Source organism: Python bivittatus, unplaced genomic scaffold (assembly GCF_059951505.1).
Source record: "Python bivittatus isolate LINGU-HERP-01145 unplaced genomic scaffold, Pbiv_v1 ctg000350_np1212, whole genome shotgun sequence".
Taxonomy (NCBI): Eukaryota; Metazoa; Chordata; class Lepidosauria; order Squamata; family Pythonidae; genus Python; species Python bivittatus.
This window is the reverse complement of record NW_028277074.1, coordinates 18,077,121-18,097,685: the sequence shown is the minus strand read 5'-3', so window position 1 is coordinate 18,097,685 and position 20,565 is coordinate 18,077,121. Positions and strand designations below refer to the sequence as shown.

The following is a 20,565-nucleotide window of genomic DNA, read 5'->3' as shown; positions in this document are numbered from 1 at the left end:
CCAAGAAGTTCTATTTTGGTCTCATCTGTCTACAGAACATTATTACAATAGCTTTCTGGCTTATCCACATGGTCTTTCACAAACTGTGAATGGGCAACAATGTTCTTTTTGGAGAGTAGTAGCTTCCTCCTTGCAACCCTGCCATGTACACCATTATTGTTCAGTGTTCTCCTGATGGTGGTCTCATGAACACTGACATTTGCCATTGCAAGAAAGGCCATTAGTTCTTTAGATGTTACCCTGGGCTTCTTTGAGATCTCCTGGAATATTACATATCTTGCTCTTGATGTGAGGGTAACAGTGGTGCTGAATTGCTTCTATATGTACATGATCTGTCTGACAGTGGACTGGCAAAGTTCAAACTCTTTGGAAATAGCTTTGTAACCTTTTCCAGCCTAGTGAGCATCAACAACTGTTTTTCAGAAAACTCCTTTGTTCAAGCCATAATACACTTCCATATACATGTGTTGTGAAGATTAGACTTTGATTGTCAATGGCCAGAATTCTGTTCTTTAAATAAGGCAGAACCTCCCACACTCACACCTGATTATCATCCCATTGATTGAAACATCTGACTCTAATTTCCCCTTCAAATGAACTGATAATCCTAGAGATTCACATACTTTTCACACACAAATATGTAGCGTTGAATCATTTTCCTCAATAAATAAATGAATAAGTATAATGTTTTTGACTCATTTGTTTAACTGGGTTCTCTTTATCTAGTTTTAAGACTTGTGTGAAGAACAGATCATGTTTCAAGTCATATTTATGCAGAAATATTGAAAATTCAAAAGGGTCCACAAACTTTTAAGCACCACTGTACGTTTTCTCAGACTCCAGGTTTTTGATACCACACAAAAGTTTGAGTTTGAAAATGCACTGTTTTCAGAGGAAAGATCATGGATATCTATTCTGGAAGATATACATTGCTATATTTGAATGGTCTTTTCTTAGCTGGACTTGCAAAGAATTTTAATAGCTTATTTATTCCAATCAATAATTGGATAATTTAGTAGACTGAGCTTGTTGAATAGATTTTTATAAGTACTTCTTTTATTTTACTGATTATTTCTTAGTCTGTTATTTTAATAATTTTGAACTGAATATTGTTGTATATTTAGGTACTATTATTTATATACTAAATTATTGTTTTAGGGGATTTGGTTGTGTATTCTATAAAATATTAATTGTGATAATCCAATCTGGAAAAATGGCCTATAAATTTATAAACTACAGTTCCAATGGAAATGACATTTAATTTAATTCTGATTTGATTATATAAATCAGTGCTTAGTTTCCAGGATCCTTTTTTAAAGTAGAAGTACAGGGATAGTTTCCAGGATGATGATGATGATGACAATTTTAGCAAAAACTAAGATCCACTAAAAGGATTTACATTAATGGCTCAGACAGGGAGGCATAAGCTAAGGGCACACATAATCTGCTTTTTTCCAGTCCACGAGATGGCACAATATGCCAGCATAAATTTAATCTCTACTCTGCCTTGTTAATGATGTTGTCTTCATGACCTGCCAAAAATAGCCCATAGGACCTGCACAGAAAGACTCCAATCCCTGTCCCATCATTAGCACAGTTGCTGCCAAAGTGCCACATCTTGTACATTAGCAAGATCAATAATCAATAGGGCAAACTCGACAAGACCTTTCAATTATTACCTGACCAAGTTCAAGGCTGATGATCATTCAAGAAGAATCTTCCCAACTGGCTCCATCCAAGAAATATAATAAGATTTTTGCCAATGTGTTTTTAAGTCAAATTATATTAATAGTAAACATAATTTTGCATATCTATTATTATTGTACCTTAGATGTTAAAATTTATTTATTTATTTATTTATAAATAAAATTGATACACCGCCCCATCTCACTATATAAGTAACTCTAGGCAGCTCACAAATAAAAATCATAAAACCAGTAAAAAAAAACCTTACAAAAACAAAGTTAAAAGACAGAGGGAGCATCCTCAAGTCACCAGCCACGCCCAGTGCTGCGAGCCCCCATTGGATTTCCATGCTCGCTGGCAAAGCCAGGACTTGACACTCTTCTGGAAGGCCAGAAGAGTGGGGGCCAATCTCACCTCAGGGAGCAAGATGTTCCATGGGGCAAGACCAACAGTAGAAAAGGCTCTCCTCCTAGACCCCACCAGCTGAAATTCTTTAGCTGACAGTCCATAACAAAATATGGGAATAATATGAATTATATATAGAAGATGCCTATAATGTTTAATGTATAGAAGTTTTAAAATGTTTCTTTATATATAATCTGATTGACAGTGTGGCATTATAAAATCTATAACAAATGAACTTTATAAAGTTTATAATTTCCATGACTTTTCTTACCACATGCATAGCTGACGTTGAGATATTTTTTCACCCCAGGCATACATGGTCTTCCAAAGTTATGACTATTAGCAATAATTCTACACCTTTGTTTCCCATAACACTTCTTCGACAATACTTCTAAAGCTGAATAGGAAAAGCAATCTGAAAAGAGAGAAATATGCACATGCACACATAAACAAAAATGATTTATTTAAAGGGATTACTGCATAGTACTTGCCTGCACAGATATAAATCTGTTGGTGTAAGAATAATACTAACTCAGGAAGCCCTCTAAATATAGAAATCACTTCTACTGAAGGCCAGTGTTGGCGAGGAAGAAGTGGATCATTTGCATAATTCCCAATAATTTGTGGCTGGCACTATGCAGCCTGGGATGGTATAAGAATGTACGGTCAAGCCAATTATGTGGTCCCACCCAATACCATGGAAAGACAAGTCATAAATTTTTGCTGTGGATCAAATGGAGGAACTGAGTTAGGGTAAACCAGTTCACAAGAACTAAACATAATTACTAAAAGCAACAACAGCCACAACGTAGCCTACAGATTGAAATGAGCCCCCCCCCCCGCAAACCTAGATGTGAAAATGCTGAATTAAGGAGTGGGGTCCAAGGAAACTGCAGAAAGGATGCAAAGTCAATTTTAGAGGAATTGATATATTCTCTGGAGCAAATACAGCTTGTCGGACTTACAATCAGCTAATGTAAGAACAGAATCACTACACCTTTGGGATTAACATTCTGTTTTTCAGTACTAATTAGTATTCATAAGCAGCTTATAGTAAGTAAGAAAATATAAAATTAAAATAAAAAAGTGGTAGAAAATAAAATACCAAAACCATAAGATCCAGATTAAGATTCTAGACATTTTCCTGAAATAAAATAAATATACTTAAAATATTATTCTAATTAATTTAAAAATGAAATAACATTCATATTTCATTATTGAGATACATGTATTGCCATTTACTGCTGGAGAAAAAATACTGGTAGATCCTCTATTATTTTTGTTTTAGAACTTTGTAAAGATCAATGTAAGCATTAATGCAATGTGTGCCAATAATTTACTTTAGTTAATAAAGGGGAAAAAATACTTTCAGTGATGTGGCAATGACGCCCCTCCCCTTCTCCTGATCCACGTAGATAAATGCACACAGAATTACAAAACCAAAAATTGGGGGAAATTGTTTGAGGAATAGCTTGTTGGAAGAGGTGTAAATAGTTATTTCAGAACAAGGGGATGAAATCTTAAATTTGGACACATGTAGACATGCACTGTTGATTCAGCTGGAACTTACAAGGACATGACAGGACTGCAAATACATTGGGATACTTCCACACTGTCCTGGAAATGCAGGCAAAGTATCTCCTTTTTATGCATCTTGAAATTTTGGATTTCTCTGTCTGGAATTAGTAGGCTGCAGGTCATTTAGATGGACTACCCTTTGGTTGTTAAGACTGAGATTTTCAATAAAATCAAATAATATCCAAACTTAGTGAATGGGATTAGGATAAAAATGTACAGGTCACGTAATTTTTTTTTAGAATCAAAGCAGTCCCATTTAGGTAAATGATAAAGGACAGGATTTTTAAAAAAACTATATTTCATGACCACTTCTGGAGTAAGAACTAAATCCTTGCAATCCTTGCCCGTCTTTTGCAGTCAGTGGTTAGCAACCACACCGATGCCAAATAACATTGATGGTTTTTATTTGGTGAACATATATCCAGCTGGAGCTGAAAAGAGGCGGCCATCAAAGCAGTTCTGAAACTAGTGGTAAAATATCAGCCCTGGCTTGAGCCGCTATTTAACAGATCAAGGTCTGTTGTTTTCAAGGGAAAGATCCTTTAAGGGACCAATTAGCTGGGTTTTAGATGGGTTTTGACATGCAAATTATTCAGAGTTGTTGAAGCCATAAATTGCACAAAGTTTAATAAGACCGGCAAGTCTTCTTTTCTCTACTGAAAGCCTCTTCTATTTTCAAGTTCTGGTGTCTCTTCTCTACTACACAAAAGCTATCTAATTCAATGGAATAGCCACAGCCAATTATAGCAAGGTTGAGGCTCCTCTGTACTGTAATGTGTATATTAGTGAGCACTGTAACACTGGAAGGATGTGTGTCGGAAAGAAATATGATCTCAATTATGTTTGGTAAACAGCGTACAGAGTATTAATCAAAGTTTTAAATTATATATGGGGTGGGAACACAAAGGCATGCAGATTCTGGTGCAAATTACCTTCTGCTCTTATTCAGAGCTATTTGCTTTGGGAATTCATTTCTAGGACTAGCAATGGCTTTAGGGAAATTATTTTTATTGGAATCACAACAATGGGGAAAAGGTAACACCTGCCTCTGCATGCTCATAGGGATTATTCTGTTGCCCTAGATATATTATTTAGAAAAAATATATTAGAAACAATAAATGCAGCCATATATTTAATATTATGTATAATTTCACCATGAATGTGAACCTTTCATTAAATTATGAAATATACAACGTTTTTCCAAGCATGCTTATTAGAGTATAGTTTAGGAACATACATTAAATTTTAGCCATCCTCTTTCAGGTAAATTTATCTTGGCTGATACATTGTCTTTCAATTGATATATTGCCTATTAATTGGTTATTAGGAATATGAAGACAATTAGTTTGAAATGACACTAACTACAGCTTCCTAGCTTAGCCAATTCAAAATACTGGGCAGACTATGACATTTGTAGTAGACTGGAGATTATTTATATAGATCATTAGGTTAATCAAGTTACAATTTGTATTGCTCTTCTTTGTGCTAACATGGAATTCCTTTATTATTTTTAATCACTTTTAAAGAAATATGTTTGTATTACTTGTGTCAACTTGTTCAATTCACCAGTGCATTGAGCACAATCAAGTCTTATAATCCTTCTTTGAACTTGGTAAGTGTGATTGTCACAGTCCTAACAATAACAATAAGACAGAGAATCTCTGGCTCCCTCTGGCCAAAAGGATCTTCCTGATGAGCAAAAGCAAAGAGACATGATGGTGCTTGCTTACCTCCTTATGCAGGAGTTTATGCTAAATTTACGACAAGCACGTGCAGCCAATCTCAGAAACCAGTGTTGTTGCTTCTACTCTGTCAACCAAACCTTTCCGTTTTAGAAGGGGGTTTGAAGGAAGGATCAGTAAGAAAGTGAGCACTGTTATTCTTTACATTATAATTCCAAGTCAATGGACTTGGAACTTATTTATCAGTTCTCTTTATATTCCACCTTTTTGTTCAGTACGTTCAGTACGTAAGTTAAGGACTTTCTGTTTCCAGGGATTTTCCAATGTTAGTTTTTGATGGGTTTGTGCTATCCCAGGTGAAACTTGTGCATAATGTGAGGATCTTCCTGGACCTCTGGCTCTTGCTCAATGAATAAGTGGCAGCCATAATCAAGAAGGCCTTCATATAGATACATCTAGTGTGCTAATTATCACCTTTTCTGGATCAAGAAGTTGTTCTCACAGTCACTCATGACTTAGTCACTCTCATTTGGACTACTGCAATATGCTCTACATGCTGCTGCCCTTGAAGACTACTTGGAAGCTACAGCTGGTCCAGAATGCAATAGTGCAAGTGGTTATGGGCACATCCTGTTTTGCTCACGTGACCTCTCTGCTCTGTAAGTTGCACTCATTACCAGTTGGCTTCTGGGTGCAACTTAAGGGGTTAGCTGTCACCTATAAAGCCCTTCATGGCTTAGGGCATGTATACTTATGGGACTGCCTTGCTTCTTCCCATTCAAGCAGAGTCAGCATTCTCAGGGTTCCATCAGTGAAGCAGTTCCATATTATGAGACCCTGTCTTCTCAACAGCCACCACTGCCCTCTCTACCAGCATTCTCTCTGAAGTTCACATAGCACCAACCCATTTGCCCTTTAGCCCTTGAACGCTTTTGCCCTTGAAGTCCTGGCTTCTTCTGCAGGCTCTGGGGCAGGGTGTCTGGTGACTCTGTGATACTGTTTGTATACTGCATAATTGTATTTTTTCCTACCATATGGATTACTTATTCTTTTTCTTTCCTGTTGTTTGTTTCTTTTTCCTATTTGATTTCTTTTTAATCTATTTTATTGTATTATTGTTTAGCACCTAGAATTTAGCAATTGAGGTACTTAATTAATTGATTAAACAAATAAAATGTAGTGCGCCTAGCACTGCCTTTTCCTATTTTCAAGTCAATAACCTGGCATTGCTAAACGCTGGTTTTTATACTTTAGCTACAAAGCTTTTAAAATTACTACACATACATGCACATGTGCAAACCTCAAGATGTAATAAACTTTATATGTTTCATCTTGATCAGCCATGATATATCGAAATCTTCAGTTCATCTTATTGAACATTTTATGTGCCAAGGTGTATTCCAAACTGGGCCATGACATGGCTGACTTAAATTCAACATCCATTGTACAAGTCTTAAAACACTGTTCTACAAATCAGTGTTGAATTGGCTCAAATATTTGGAGAGTAATCCTGTTAAAGTTTTGTGAAAGATTATTTTGTACCTTCTAATAAAAATGCAAATTTCCCCCCTCTTCTCTCCTATTTGAAAAATAATGTATTATTTTAAGTCCTGTGCTTTGGGCATTGCTGTTAACTCTAGATTAGGGGATGTCCCTGTCCCAATTTACTGATTTTCAGGCATTTTCCAAGTTTTGGTAGGAAAGAAGAAAGCTACACCTCCTAAAATTTTATGTTAATCTTGCAGAGATACTGAGGGGTACTTGCCAGTACGATTTTTTACATAAACATAATTTTCATGCTGGCTTTTAATTAAAACATAAAGGGAAAGAAAAGCCGATCGTGGTTGTCTCTGAAGTGCTGTTGTTTTTAGAGCAAAGGTGAATGTGAGGGAGGCTTGTATATTTTTGGGTATTTGGTTCAGCTGAAATGTCACTGACTAAGGCAGTGTTGTCCAAACTTGGGCACTTTAAGATGAGTGGACTTCAACTCCCAGAATTCCCCAGCCAGCATAGCTGGCTGGGGAATTCTGGGAGTTGAAGTCCACTCATCTTAAAGTGCCCAAGTTTGGACAACACTGGACTAAGGCAACCATGCTGCAATTCTGGAACTCCAAAGGTTTTGCTTGGGCTGCTTCTTTTGGAGTGAGTGCTTAACTGAGTTGAATCCCGGAATTCTTTACAATGGGATTCCTAGTCAGAACTTGGCAGACAGATTTTAGTATTTTAGCTGGCTAGTCTTCACAATTCTTTGTTTTCCTCACCTCTGATTATTTTATTTTTTTCTGAACAAAGGACATAATGTATCATATCTGGCATCTGTCTGGTAGTTATTGTGCCCTGTGCTAAGATCCAGAGAGATCTATACAAGGCACTTAAAAAAATATAAATATTTTATATAAAAACAAAGTGAAATCAGTGTAAAAAGATCTTTGGGTAAGCAACATTTTGCATTGTTTTTGAAGAGCCAGCAGGAAGAGGACAGTTCAAGGCATGTAAGCTGCAGGGAGAAAGGTTTTTTGCAAGGCAGAGAGCAATCTGACTTCTACATAAAATGGAATTTGAAGCAGAGCTTTTTTTGGAGATCTTGACCTACTTGTAAATCATCTCTTGAGATAATATATACTTGGAAGCTAAAAATCTGCAGGCCATAGTAATCAGTCCATATTTAACAGCCACTATAATGTAAAACCATCACCATTTAATCAATCCTTATGCCATTCAGTAACACAGAAACAGAGTGATAGGAGTGCATGAAAAAAATCAACATGGAAGCAACATGATTATAAGGAAGCCATTATTGGCTTTCCCAGGTAAATTCCATGTCATACCCTCATGGTTCCTCAGTTCCAAGGATTCTGAAGTGGGAAACAACTACAAGCATTCAACTCCCATGCTAATTTATTTATTTATTTAAAAATCAAATTTATATCACCGCCCAACTCCCCCACAAGGAGCTCCAAAGAAAGCTCTGGGTGGTTCACAACCAAACAGTTAAAACCAATAAAAACATAAATAGTACAGTATAAATATAATGATTAAATATGATAAAATCCAAGCGATGGTGGTATTGTTGCAGCCTGGAACCAGATAATATTAGTCAGGTAGGACTAGGGAACCAGCCATCCCCAAAACTGACCATTCCCATCCTCACCCCATGCATAATAACAAAACCAGGTCTTCAGTTTCTTTCTGAAGTCTAAGAGGGAGGGGGCCAACCTCACTTCTGGGAGAAGAGTGTTCCAAAGGGCAGGGGCTGCTGCAGAGAAGGCTCGCCTCCTGGACCCCATCAGATAAAATTCTCTTGCAGACGGGGTCTGTAGCATGCCCTCTCTGCATGACAGGGTGGGAAGGGTTGATGTGATGGGGATGAGATGGTCCTTCAGGTACCCTGGACCCATGCCATGTAGGGCTTTAAAGGTAGTAACCAACACCTTGAATTGGACCTGGAAGGAAACTGGCATCCAGTGTAGCTCACGGAGCAAAGGTGTTATATGTGCTGATCTTGATGCACCTAAAATCATCCGTGCCACCACATTCTGGACCAGTTGAAGCTTCCAGATACTCTTCAAGGGTAGCCCCATGTAGACCACGTTACAATAGTCTATATGGGAGATGACCAGGGCATGAGTGACTGTTCGAAGGGCCTCTCAGTCCAGGAAAGGCTGTAACTGGGGGACAACACGAAGTTGTGCAAAGGCCCTCCTGGCCACCCCGCCACCCCATCCAGAACCAAAGATGGCAAATTCTTAGGGACAGAGGGACCATTAACCCACAGCCACTCCATCTTGCCAGGGTTCAGCTGAAGCCTGTTGTTCCCCATCCAGACTCCCACAGCCTCCAGGCACCTGGAAAGGGCAGCCACAGCATCACTTACTTCCCCCAGGATGGAGATGTATAACTGAGTATCATTGGCATATTGATGATATCTCACCCTGTGGAGACAGATGATCTCACCCAGCAGTTGGGAGTCAGGAAGGGTGCATCTGTCTTTTTCTCCCCATGGGGAAAAAAAGATGGTTATAGCAGTTAGATTTTAGAATAAAGAGATTAAGTGAAGGGTTTGTCAGCCTACCAAATTGGGGAAGGTGATCCATTTTTGTTGAACAGAAGTCTTTCTCATGTGCAGACCTGCCATAGGAGGCTGAATAGATGTTAAGAAATTTTGATTCTTGACAGTGCAGTTTCAGTTCTTCATTTTCACACACTGATCTAGTTTTATATTCACCTGGAAAAGAAAGGGACAAAAAGCGACACTGAGAGGATAGTGGGCTGTTGGATAAGAGGAAAAAAATTCTGTGCATATTCTGTTGCCACTTGTATACATAGAGGCTGGTGTGGAGATAAATGGTGGAGGAAGCACATACTTACTGAGGAACCCAGCTAAGACACTGATAGGAGGTTTGCATGAGTTCTTCCATCAGGGTTTGCTGTAAAGGTTCAAGCAAGTGATTGGCCTTTTTTCTTTTGGCCATGTGATTCCCCATGATCAATTTTACATAAAGCACGGTTTGGAAATCCTAGGACTCTCCAGAAAATGCTGGACTGAAAATACCAACATTCATAACCAAAGTCCATTCTACCTGGACACTGTCTACCAGTACCACATTGGAAGGATCACAAGTTCTATTCCCATAACATAAAGCAAGTATAGGCAACCTGGTGATTTAAACCACAATTTTCACAAGCCTTCGCCAGTGCAGAGCTTTATGAATTTGCAGCCCAAAGCATCTGGAGAGCAATAGATTACCTACTGCTGACAAGGAATTAACTAGAGTGGTTGGATGCAAGAAGAGAAATCTTCAGCTTTAACAGTGTATAAATGAGAGTGTTTCACCAAATATCACATGTCAGGTAAGCCATTAATGATTAAATGGACCCTTCTACAAAACTATTCAATGCGCACAAGCCCTGTCCTCTTTTGTATTTGGTCACCCTAGTGTGAACTGGACTGCAAAGATACAGCTTCCAGGTTATACAGTAGGTTAAATAGCATTTTCAAATACATATACAACTCCAATAAAAATAACATAAAGCAAGATGTTCTGGCAAGATATTCCATTCCAGTAGAACACTTCCAGTGAGTTAGCATTTAGGAGTCAGACTTGACTCTTGACAAGTCCATGCATTTTTCTAGGCAGCATTTTTGAAAGTGGTTTGCCATCGCTTTCTTCCTGGGGCTGAGAAGGAGTGACTGGCCTAAAGTCACCCAGTTGGCTTCATGCCTAAGGCAGGTCATGCACTCAGGTTTCCCTGCTCCTAGTCCAACACCTTAAGCACTAAACTAAATTGGGTCTTAGAGTTACCATACAGCCAGTTTTTCCAGAACATGGCCTCCTTTAGGGTTTTTAAATGTGCAGGTGAGACTTTAAAATATTTTAAAATTTCTGGGATCCCTCAGCGTGACTGGATATGGAAAGAAAAAGCCTGAGAATGGCGTCACTGAGCTGGAAGTTCCCTCCAACCAGCATACAGGCAAGCTCATGCAAGTACTATGGGACTAGAAGCTCCAACATAGGGATGGCATGATATTTAGAGATAGCCAGTTTGATGTAGTGGTTAATGTCCAGGCTAGAAACTAGGAGACTATGAGTTCTGTCTTAGGCATGAAACCAGTTCTGAAAACCTTGCCAAAAGAACCTGCAGTGGCTAGTCCAGGCAGTTGCCAGGAGTCAACACTGACTTGAAGGCACAAAAAACAAAAGGTATTTAGAATGGCAGCAGTAGCTGCAGCCATCCCACGCAGCAAGGCTTTAGCCTTGAAGAGGCACTGCCTTCTGCTTTTCCAGCACATAACTTTTACCATTTTAGGGATCCCTCTTATTTCCTTCTTTCCTTCTGTATATTTCCTGTTTTTTCAGGAGGTGTTGAAGCTCCAGTCAACAGGCCATGGACACAGGTGACTTGACTGCTCTCAAGTAATCTAATCTAAATTACTGGGTGTTAATTAAGTCAAAATGATTTATGTCCCTTAATTTCAATGGATCTTTAATTGTGACTAAGACAACAAATTTAATAAGGCTCAGGGGTTCATGTTCTGGAGCCCACCTTGATGAATTAAACAATCCACATAGAAGCTGATATTACAATATATTTGTTAGTCTTTAAGATGCAACAAGACTCTGGTTTTGGTGATAGAACTAATTAGGTTTATTAAGGCTACAAACCCAAACAGATTTATCAAAATGCAAATTGCACTGAAACTCAAAATACTATATGTAAATATGTTCTTGAGAGCAATGTTCTAAAAGTGTACAATTATTCTTATAATTTCAGATATAATAGTAAGTTGGCTGGTGTGGGTCTTCCGGGCTGTGTGGCCGTGTTCTGGAAGTGTTGTTTCCTAACGTTTCACCAGCATCTGTGACCGGCATCTTCAGAGGGCAGGAGCACAGACAGGAGCAGTTCTCTCTGTGCCCGTCTGCTGCTCCTGTCTGTGCTCCTGCCCTCTGAAGATGCTGGTCACAGATGTTGGCGAAACATTAGGAAACAAAACTTCCAGAACACGGCCACACAGCCCGGAAGACCCACAACAGCCATCGTATTCCGGCCATGAAAGCCTTTGACAATACATAATAGTATGTGTTTGTTTTTTCCTTAAGACTAATGTAGGTTTTTATCAATTCCAGGAGAGAAAAGTCATTCCAAAGTCCTTGGCATTTTTCCAATGAATGCTGTTTATTTGTGCCAAGCACCAGTAAGAAACATATGTATCCAGGATGAACAAGCAAACAAACTAAGCATATTCTGGCAATAACATAAAAGGAAATAAAGACAACAAAATTAGCACAGTGCCTAAAACAAGTTAGCAAATGTGTGTTGAAGAAAACTTTCTCCTTTGGAGATGGAGGAAGGCAGATAGGATCAAGTATCCTCAACTTGATACTAATCAACAAGGAAGACTTAGTCAAGGAGGTGGAAAAAGTAGGAACATTGGGGAAAAGTTACTGTACATGTAAGAGTTCTTGATTTTACGGGAAACTAAAACTGAGTATTGTCAAATGCATATCTTGGGCTTCAACAAAGCAGATTTAATGAATTCAGAGTAATGGTAAGTAGGAATCCATAGTAGGAGAAAATAATGAAAAAAAAAGATACTAAAACCACAATAGCAAATAATTCCACTGAGGAAAAATATGGAAGAAAACAAAAGAGCAAGGGAGGATATGTAATAGAAAAGTAAAAACAATATAAGCACACTCAGCCACAACACAATGATGAATTAATTTCAAAATACCACTAAAGGGAATTCTAAAACATCCTTGCAATGAGTAGATAAACTTTTTTGTATGGGTTGAAAATTTTGGGGAAATGGAAGCCCAATTTCAACTCTGTGTGTGTGTGTGTGTGTGTGTGTGTGTGTGTATTCCCCCTCAAGTCCTGCTATGTTGCCTCACTCTGGCAAGGGGGAAGGGGGCAATGAGCAAAGCAATCAGGAGTGCACATTGTATACATTGTATTTTTATACAAATACAATGTGTGTATACATTGTATTTGTATAAAAAAATTAAGAAATATTCTTAAAGTTAAAATCACTGTCACTTATGATATAATAAATGAATTGGCGGTATCCAGTAATGGAACATCAATGGTTGCAAGTATTAAATAATGTTAAATTAATCCAGTCAGATTTACAGTTGAAATTGATTCATCAAAAGATTTTATTTTGAGTATACTGGACAATCCAAATAATGTATTTGAAAGGATGAATGTCAGATTTTTCTCTATGGGTGATGCAAAAACATCTGAGGGGTTGTTAACTCATATAATTTGGTCATGTGACTTACACTACTGGCATCTTTTTTAGAACAATATTTTAATGTATATAAGTAGATTTATGGAGAAATCTCTTAATGTTAAAGTTGTTAATGTTATGTTGAATTATATTAAAAAATGGAGAATTTGAAAATTTGTGAGAACTTTGATTATATCGGGCTTGCTAAGCAAATTATTTTGAGAAATTGGAAAAACACTATTATTTTGGATATAAGGGACCGGATGCAATGCACATGTAATCTATCAATTTTTGAAAACAGTCCTTCAGCTATTCCAAAAAATGATACAGTATGTTTCCTTTTGGCAGAGATTTCATGATATTTTACAACAATAAAGGTTTTTTTCTTTTTTAATTTGAAATTTTCATATACAGGTAGTCCTCAGGTTAAGAACGCCTGGGTTACAGACGACCCATAGTTAAGAACGGAGCCTACTGTAACAAAATTTGAGTTAAATACACAATGGTTCGAGTTAATTACACAGTACTACTTACAGAGTATTATACAATACTGTTCCGGCTTACATACAAATCTGACTTAAGGACAGACCTTGGAAATGGAACTGGGGACTACCTGTATAGGTGTTCTAGGTACTTGTTTCATAGGTAGGTATTTGTTATACAAGCAATACATCTAGACCGTTTATAATTTTTTCCAGTTTTGCTTATTATTGTTTGTCATTAATCATGTTATTTTTTTTTTACTTTTTTGTATTTTTTTTGTAGTTAGTTGGAAGTTTTGTATTTTTCAAAACTTGCAATAAAATAAATTAAAAAGATGTTAGCTATGGAAAAAAGAGACTCTACTCATGGTATTTGTGGCAGAAATACACAGTATTTCAACATTCTTGATAGAGAAGCTGTGATCAGTAATTTAACTTCTAGGCAGTTCCTATTCTGTGCACTTTTGAATTCTGTTTTTCTTAACTTGACCTAAAATGTAACTCCGTGTATCACTGTCAGTTAGTTAATTTCAGAGAGAAAAATACAAAGTTTCTCTAATGCAGTTTTATATTTGTTTCCTAACATTCATGGAATTTTCTTACTTGTTTGCCAGCATTACTGTATAATGGCTATGATTCAGAATCCTAAAAATACATTCATACACACACACACACACACACACACACACACACACACACACAGCTTGCTGGGGCTAAGCTGACTCACTGAAGCATAGGTGCTAAGATCAGTGGATGGGATTCACTCTGTGAAAGGCAGTAGCTATGGTTTTGGAATGGGTTCTACAAGGAGCACAACTAATCTGTAAGTGAATGTTTCTTCCATTCACAGAGCCACCGTGCATGATCAGCATCCTTATTGTAATTAGCCAAGTAGTCTAGATTTTCCTAGGTCTCCACTCTTACAATCTCCCAAAGAAGAGACCCTGGTCCTTTTTCAGAACCAAAAAGGAAATATATTGACTCATACGGTCTCCGTAACTGGTACACCAGCACTCTATTTTCGTTCCGTAGCACTGAGCACTATTGAGTGCCATACACACCACTTGCTTTCTCTCGTAAAAAGGTAGAATGGGAAATCAATTAAGAGTAACAACAATATCTGTCCTGTTGGAGAATTATGGCAGATAGTTTAAATATATATAATCATTGATACTCTTCACCATGTATTATGTACACCATACATTTTCTTGATAACCAGTTGTATCCTGTTGGACTGGACTAAATGATGAGGGGGTTTCCTTTGGCTGTATTCCAAACCAATCCCTTAGCTTACAGGATACTGACATCAAGGGAGAGAGGATTCCTTCCCCATCTCCTATATTTGCCACCTCATGTATTAGCAGGAGTAGAATGAAGTTAGCACAGTGCAAATTGCATTTGGAACAAATACAGTAACTCTAACAAAGAAAACATAATATCCAGGCAAACCTGAACAGAAATAACAACAGCAGCAGCAATAATTTATTAAATTTATATGCCACCCAGCTCCCAGCAACTCTGGACACTGATAGGCAAATTGTTGTCTCTGGGCTGCATATACCTCTAACTCCTTTTCTGCAGCCTTTTTTGTCCCCCAGCATCCACTACTATTACAAACGTTTTTACATTTTATTGCAATGTCTGAATTCAGCCAGGTCGGGGCTTTGCAAAAATCCATGCAAGGATTTTTGTGCAGTTATTACAATTTAAACAGAAAGAAGCATACATAGAAAATGGTGCTTGACTGTTCCACAAATTACTTACTAGGTCTGCATTTAAAGGAGACTAGGAGGTATTTAGTGACTCCTGGACATAACTCAGATCCAAAAACTCGACTGTTAACAAGGAGTTGGCAGGCTCTCAGGTTCTGGCATTCATCCAGTACTTTCTAAAACAATGACCAAAAAAGAAGTCTTAAAAAACAGATTATAGAACTATACAACAATTCAAATCCTGACAATTTTAGATCCATGCATGATAAATATTACCCACTAATTAACAGAAATAAATTTACTCTTTAGAGTGCTAATACAAGATTTCCAAAGCAAATTATATGAAATAATATTATTAAAAACACATTACTAGGGATGTTTCTCTTCTACAAGGCAAACTTGAATATAAAGATTCAAGTTTCCACTACAGGCTGTTTCATGAACACTAATGCTGGAAAAACAGGAGGCTGCAGTAATGTCAGAGTACCATTTCAGAAACTGTCATCGGAGAAGCCGTCTCTAGATCTACAATTCATTGAACTTGAAGTATATAATTAAACACTGTGATGGTAGTTACTTCTGAGATTACCATTTTTAAACCTCCCCAACCTCACCAAATGAAGACATAGTCAGTCAACTATCAATAAATGAAATTTACACAAAGCATGATGCATTTCTGGCATACATGGCTAACATACTGTAAATTAACTGCTAATGAGGGGCTGTTTAAGGCTTCAGATTTTAATAACTGTGGCATTACTGCTATTATTAGCACTAAGAAGCAAAGTGCTTTTAACCACTGTCCTCAAATTTTTGGAAGTAATATGCCCTGAGCAGAAATATGAAAATTTGGCAAGGCATTACAGTTTGCATGCAAACAAATAAAAGAGAACCAAGAAAACAATAGACGAGAATAAAAGAAATGTCCAAAGAAGTACAATAAAGGGTAATGAAAATTGCTATCTAATATTCTTACATTCCATATTTTTAATACAATCTAGTGACTGGAATTTAAGAAGGGAAAAAGTGTTTAAAAGCCCTCTGGAGCCCCAGATTCAGAAAACAGGTGGCACTTTTTAGGTGAGAAATACATGAAAACTGTAATGGAAGTCCTAACCACCAACCATTCCAGGCATAACAGGTTTAACACAGTTAAAATTCAAAGCCCTCAAAATTCCCCCCAAGAAAAAAACCAACAGAAATCCTTTAATTTTATAAGTGATATGAACTTCAGGTTGCAATTTCTATGCTTCCTTATTGGACTTAAGGACCCTTCCACACCCCCAACATTTCCATCCATAACCAGTTCCTCAGAAAGCCATTTGAAAGCAAGCCACAATTATTTTCACCTATTTCAGCCTTGAAAGAAGAAAACCAGCAAATTACATAAATCAGTCAATATTCACCTTCTTTCCTGCAACTGACCAAAGGGAAAATGCAAATACTGTAACCCAAATGATACCCCTTTCCCAGAGCTGGAATGACAAAAATCATTCCATACAAAAAGGAAACAGAATAAATTGTTAGCATCCCTTTCTCTGTGTTGTGGTACTTATATCTCTGTACATTTGTTTGGTGAGTTTGCAAAAATCCTGAAAGACAGCTACGGAGGTAAGGTAATTTGTAAACAAGGTTTTAAAATGCACTGAAATCTCCTGAAGACTTCTGTGCTGCCTTGCCATCATCACTCTGTTGCATTTAAAAGCCTCATGAATTGCAAAATAAAAGTATAGGATGCCCACAATTTTATAGCCAGATGCTTTTCTCAATAGCTGTAACACAGCAACTGAATTGGGGGAGCAGAAATATAAATCCCAAACACTGAATATAGGAAAAGACAAGATCCAGGAATAGGATGCTAAATATCTGTGAGAATGGGTGAGAAGAATTATGGCTGGCCTGAGCCCAGAAGCTGAGCAAAAGGAGTTCCGACTGAAACACCTGAAGTCTGCAGAGCCACAGCAATTTTGGACTGATTTCCAATAAGTAAGTCCAGAGTCAGAAAGAAATAAATGGAGCTCCCAAAATAAACAATATTGTGAGATTAATCAGGTCCAGAACTGATTCTGAAGTGGTGCAGAAGAATAGTCTGGAAGTGTCGTAAGGCTGTTAAATTCAGTGGTGTGTCCCTTTGGATAGGACTGCTAAGGTTTAATTGGGAATGCAACAAACTCTGACCACTAACATGCTTGAGCATGGAGATGATCTGAACACTCATAGATTAAAATTTTCCTTTAGGGCTTCAGTAAAAGATCCTATTTATATAGTTTTTATTCTGAATACTTATGTTATTTTTCTATTTGAGACCTTAAATAGGAATAATCAGATTTGTTTCTAAGAATATTTTGGTGTATTTTGGAGCAATTGGAGGTCTTTTCAAAAAATTAAAATAAAACCAAATATCTTTCATTTCAGCCCAGTATGAATATATTCTGCATGGCTGATCAGCTGGTTTTTTTTTAATGTGAGCTATTAAGTGGGCTTCAAAGAATTTATCTGTATTTGCCTTGCTAGATCGTTGAAGGTTTTTTAAAGGCCAAATTTAGTCCTAATATTAGCAAATTACAACCCTTAAGCATCACCTTTATATCCAAGAAAGATTTTAATGTGCATTGGGCTCGAGAAGGTCTCTTAGGAAAAAGATGGTGGGTGGTTGCAATGCTTTGCTTGAATGTGTTCTTACCTACCTAGGAAAAGGACAGAAGGAAGCAGTGATGTATAGACCATCTACCACCACAAAAAGCGTTGGAATTTCTGCTTAGCAATAAGAACAGTCTATCTGTCTGATGATTCATGTAGACTGAATGCTGAGTGCTCATTCTTACTGAAGTAAAATAAAAGCAATTAACTGTAATAGCAATCCTGAATAATTTTTCAGGTCTTTATTTTGGCTTCATGTTCTTTGAGTACCTTTTATACTCAAATCTAGCTTGTAACTAAGGTGTCATACTCTGTTCCTCTTTTTTCTTTTGAAAGCCATCAAAATGATACTAAGCTAAATATGGATTAGAAGAAGACTGGTTTACCTGCTTATAGCAGAATAATACTTCCAAGATTCCCCTCCCGCCCGCCAACAAAAAAGTATGTGGTTTTATTCCCTTTTACTGAATGAATCCTAGATGTGGAATGTTATATCTTTTGATCTTGTAACTCCCAACTTCTTTGAATCAAGAATGCTAAACTAGAATAATGCTCAAATATCTTATTTTTCCACTAATGTAGCAGGATAAATGCAGAATGGTGTAAAAAAACCAAAGCCCAAAACAGTGAGCTTGCTTCTAAACTCAGCCTGGAATATGAAGTCTCAACCTACAATCCTGTCTACTCTGAAGTAATTGCATCCTTTACAGTTCAATGAGATGTATTTATGGGTACCTAATGAATACAATGAAGGCCATGTGTGAATATCATGCCATTTAGGAGGATTAAGGATCCTACAGTGTGGGGTATCTTCAAGACTGACTAAATTTGTTGACATTTCTATTCAGGAAATGATTTTGCTATTCTTTATGTTGTTATTTCTAAATTGCTCTAATTAGGAAATAATCCTTGCCTTAGAAGAGGACAGTATTAGCAACATTGCCAGAAATGGTAAATACAATTAGCCTATAGATGATGAAGTGACAAGATGACTGGGCTGTAGCATTATGATGGCTTGGGACATAAAAATGCTCTTTAAGTATCTCCAAGAAGAGAGTCAGAAATGCCAAAGATGAGACATCAGAAATTCTCTGTACTTGATCCTCTGAATTGTTATAGCCTAGTACTAGTAGAAGTCTTGCTACAAAATTGGCTGGTTGATATTTCAAAGTACTTATTATTAGTAATATTCCATTATTCTTATCAGTACTAGGCTATACAGTCTGTGGCTGATTTAAAATTTGGAGCCAGAATTGTTTTGTTGGCAATATAAATTTAAGTCTTTCAGAAAACTCCACTGACCTAAACTAATGCCAAGACAATTCTGTCAAAACTAGTGAATTGGCACAAATTAATGTTGGACCATTGGGCATGAATCTTAATAGACATTCACATTGTTGGATGGTCTTTTGTCCCAATCTGTTTGGCAAGAGAGGAACTCAGACAGCTCATTCAGCAACTGAGTCTGTGACAACTCCTCCCCTCGCCCCAACTGGATTACACTTGTGATGATGAGATCCTGCATCAATGTATTTTTGGATAGCTTGTGCCACTGTACTTAACTAGAATCAAACTTCAATCAGTTTCATTTAAAAAATTATGTACTTTAAAATGTGTCATTTTATAATTTTTGAACAATCAAATATCAACTTTAAAAGTACTCAGATATATTCTCTGTATCAGTATGAAAAAATTGTTTATTCTTAACTGAACGGACAAAATTCTGAAGATATTTCATCTGCCAAGGCCTCATAATGAATTATATACTTACAAATCCTACAGAAAAACTAAACCTACTCATCTGCAAGCTTAATCAACCTTAATACTAATGTTCCAGATATAACATGCTGAAACTTCAGTCATTTTATTTTTTCTTTAATCTACTATAAATAAATTATCTAAAATACTTCTGATTTGTTTAAAATGCTACAATATAGTATTTTATACCTGCAAGGTAGTAGGTGCCACACAGTTTAGTGGCTCTTTCATCATGACTTCAGGCTGTTGTGCACTACACAAGTGGTAAGCTTGCCCATAATATGCAGATTGGACACTTATTGTTGAATGCCGAGGACACTGGAGACTCAAATGATCACCGTCACAGGCATACACAGTATGGTTTCGCAGGAGTTTGGTTAGGTAACCTAAAAAATATTTAGCTGTGTTACATTTAATGAAGCAATATTCCTTTCCCTTCTAAATTTGAAATGAAAACTATCAACAACCTTTGGCTTGATTAATTGTTTGGGATGCTAGGAAAGGTCCACTTATCTTTAAGTTGGAACAAAACAATGCCAGCATAAAATTTGCTGTTCCCATTGCTAATCCCTGCCCTCTTCAACTGTGTCTATTTCAAGTCTTAGTAAACCGTGTTGCTGAATGGTGTTGTGAGTGTGCCAGGCACATTAGTGGCAAAGTGCCTTTCTCCTCTGGTTTCGTTGCCAGAATCTCATCAGCCACAGTGGAAAACATCCAACACTGCACAGTAATGGGGAGAGTCCAACTTCAGGCTCCTCTAGGCTGATTTCTGTACCCTTCCAACCACATCCTATTTGGGCATATCCCAAGTTAAAGTAATGTGAAATAAAGACACCATGACAAAAATAGGTCCCAAGGGGAGGGAAGTGAACCCTTTTATGGTTCTGCAT

At 37.2% G+C, this 20,565-nt stretch overlaps 1 protein-coding gene across 3 annotated transcripts in view; it reads right to left on the bottom strand.

Annotated features, from left to right (window-relative positions):
* The window catches only part of EVA1C (eva-1 homolog C), a 45,002-nt gene that overhangs the window by 6,317 nt on the left and 18,120 nt on the right, over positions 1–20,565 (bottom strand). For all 3 annotated transcript variants that reach the window (XM_088144626.1, XM_007424516.3, XM_088144627.1), the window contains exons 2-5: positions 19,865–20,061; positions 15,330–15,453; positions 9,424–9,576; positions 2,363–2,506 (exon numbers count right to left, since the gene is read on the bottom strand). In XM_088144626.1, the coding sequence (XP_088000752.1) occupies positions 2,363–2,506; positions 9,424–9,576; positions 15,330–15,453; positions 19,865–20,061 (618 nt within the window). The remainder of the gene's footprint in view (positions 1–2,362; positions 2,507–9,423; positions 9,577–15,329; positions 15,454–19,864; positions 20,062–20,565) is intronic.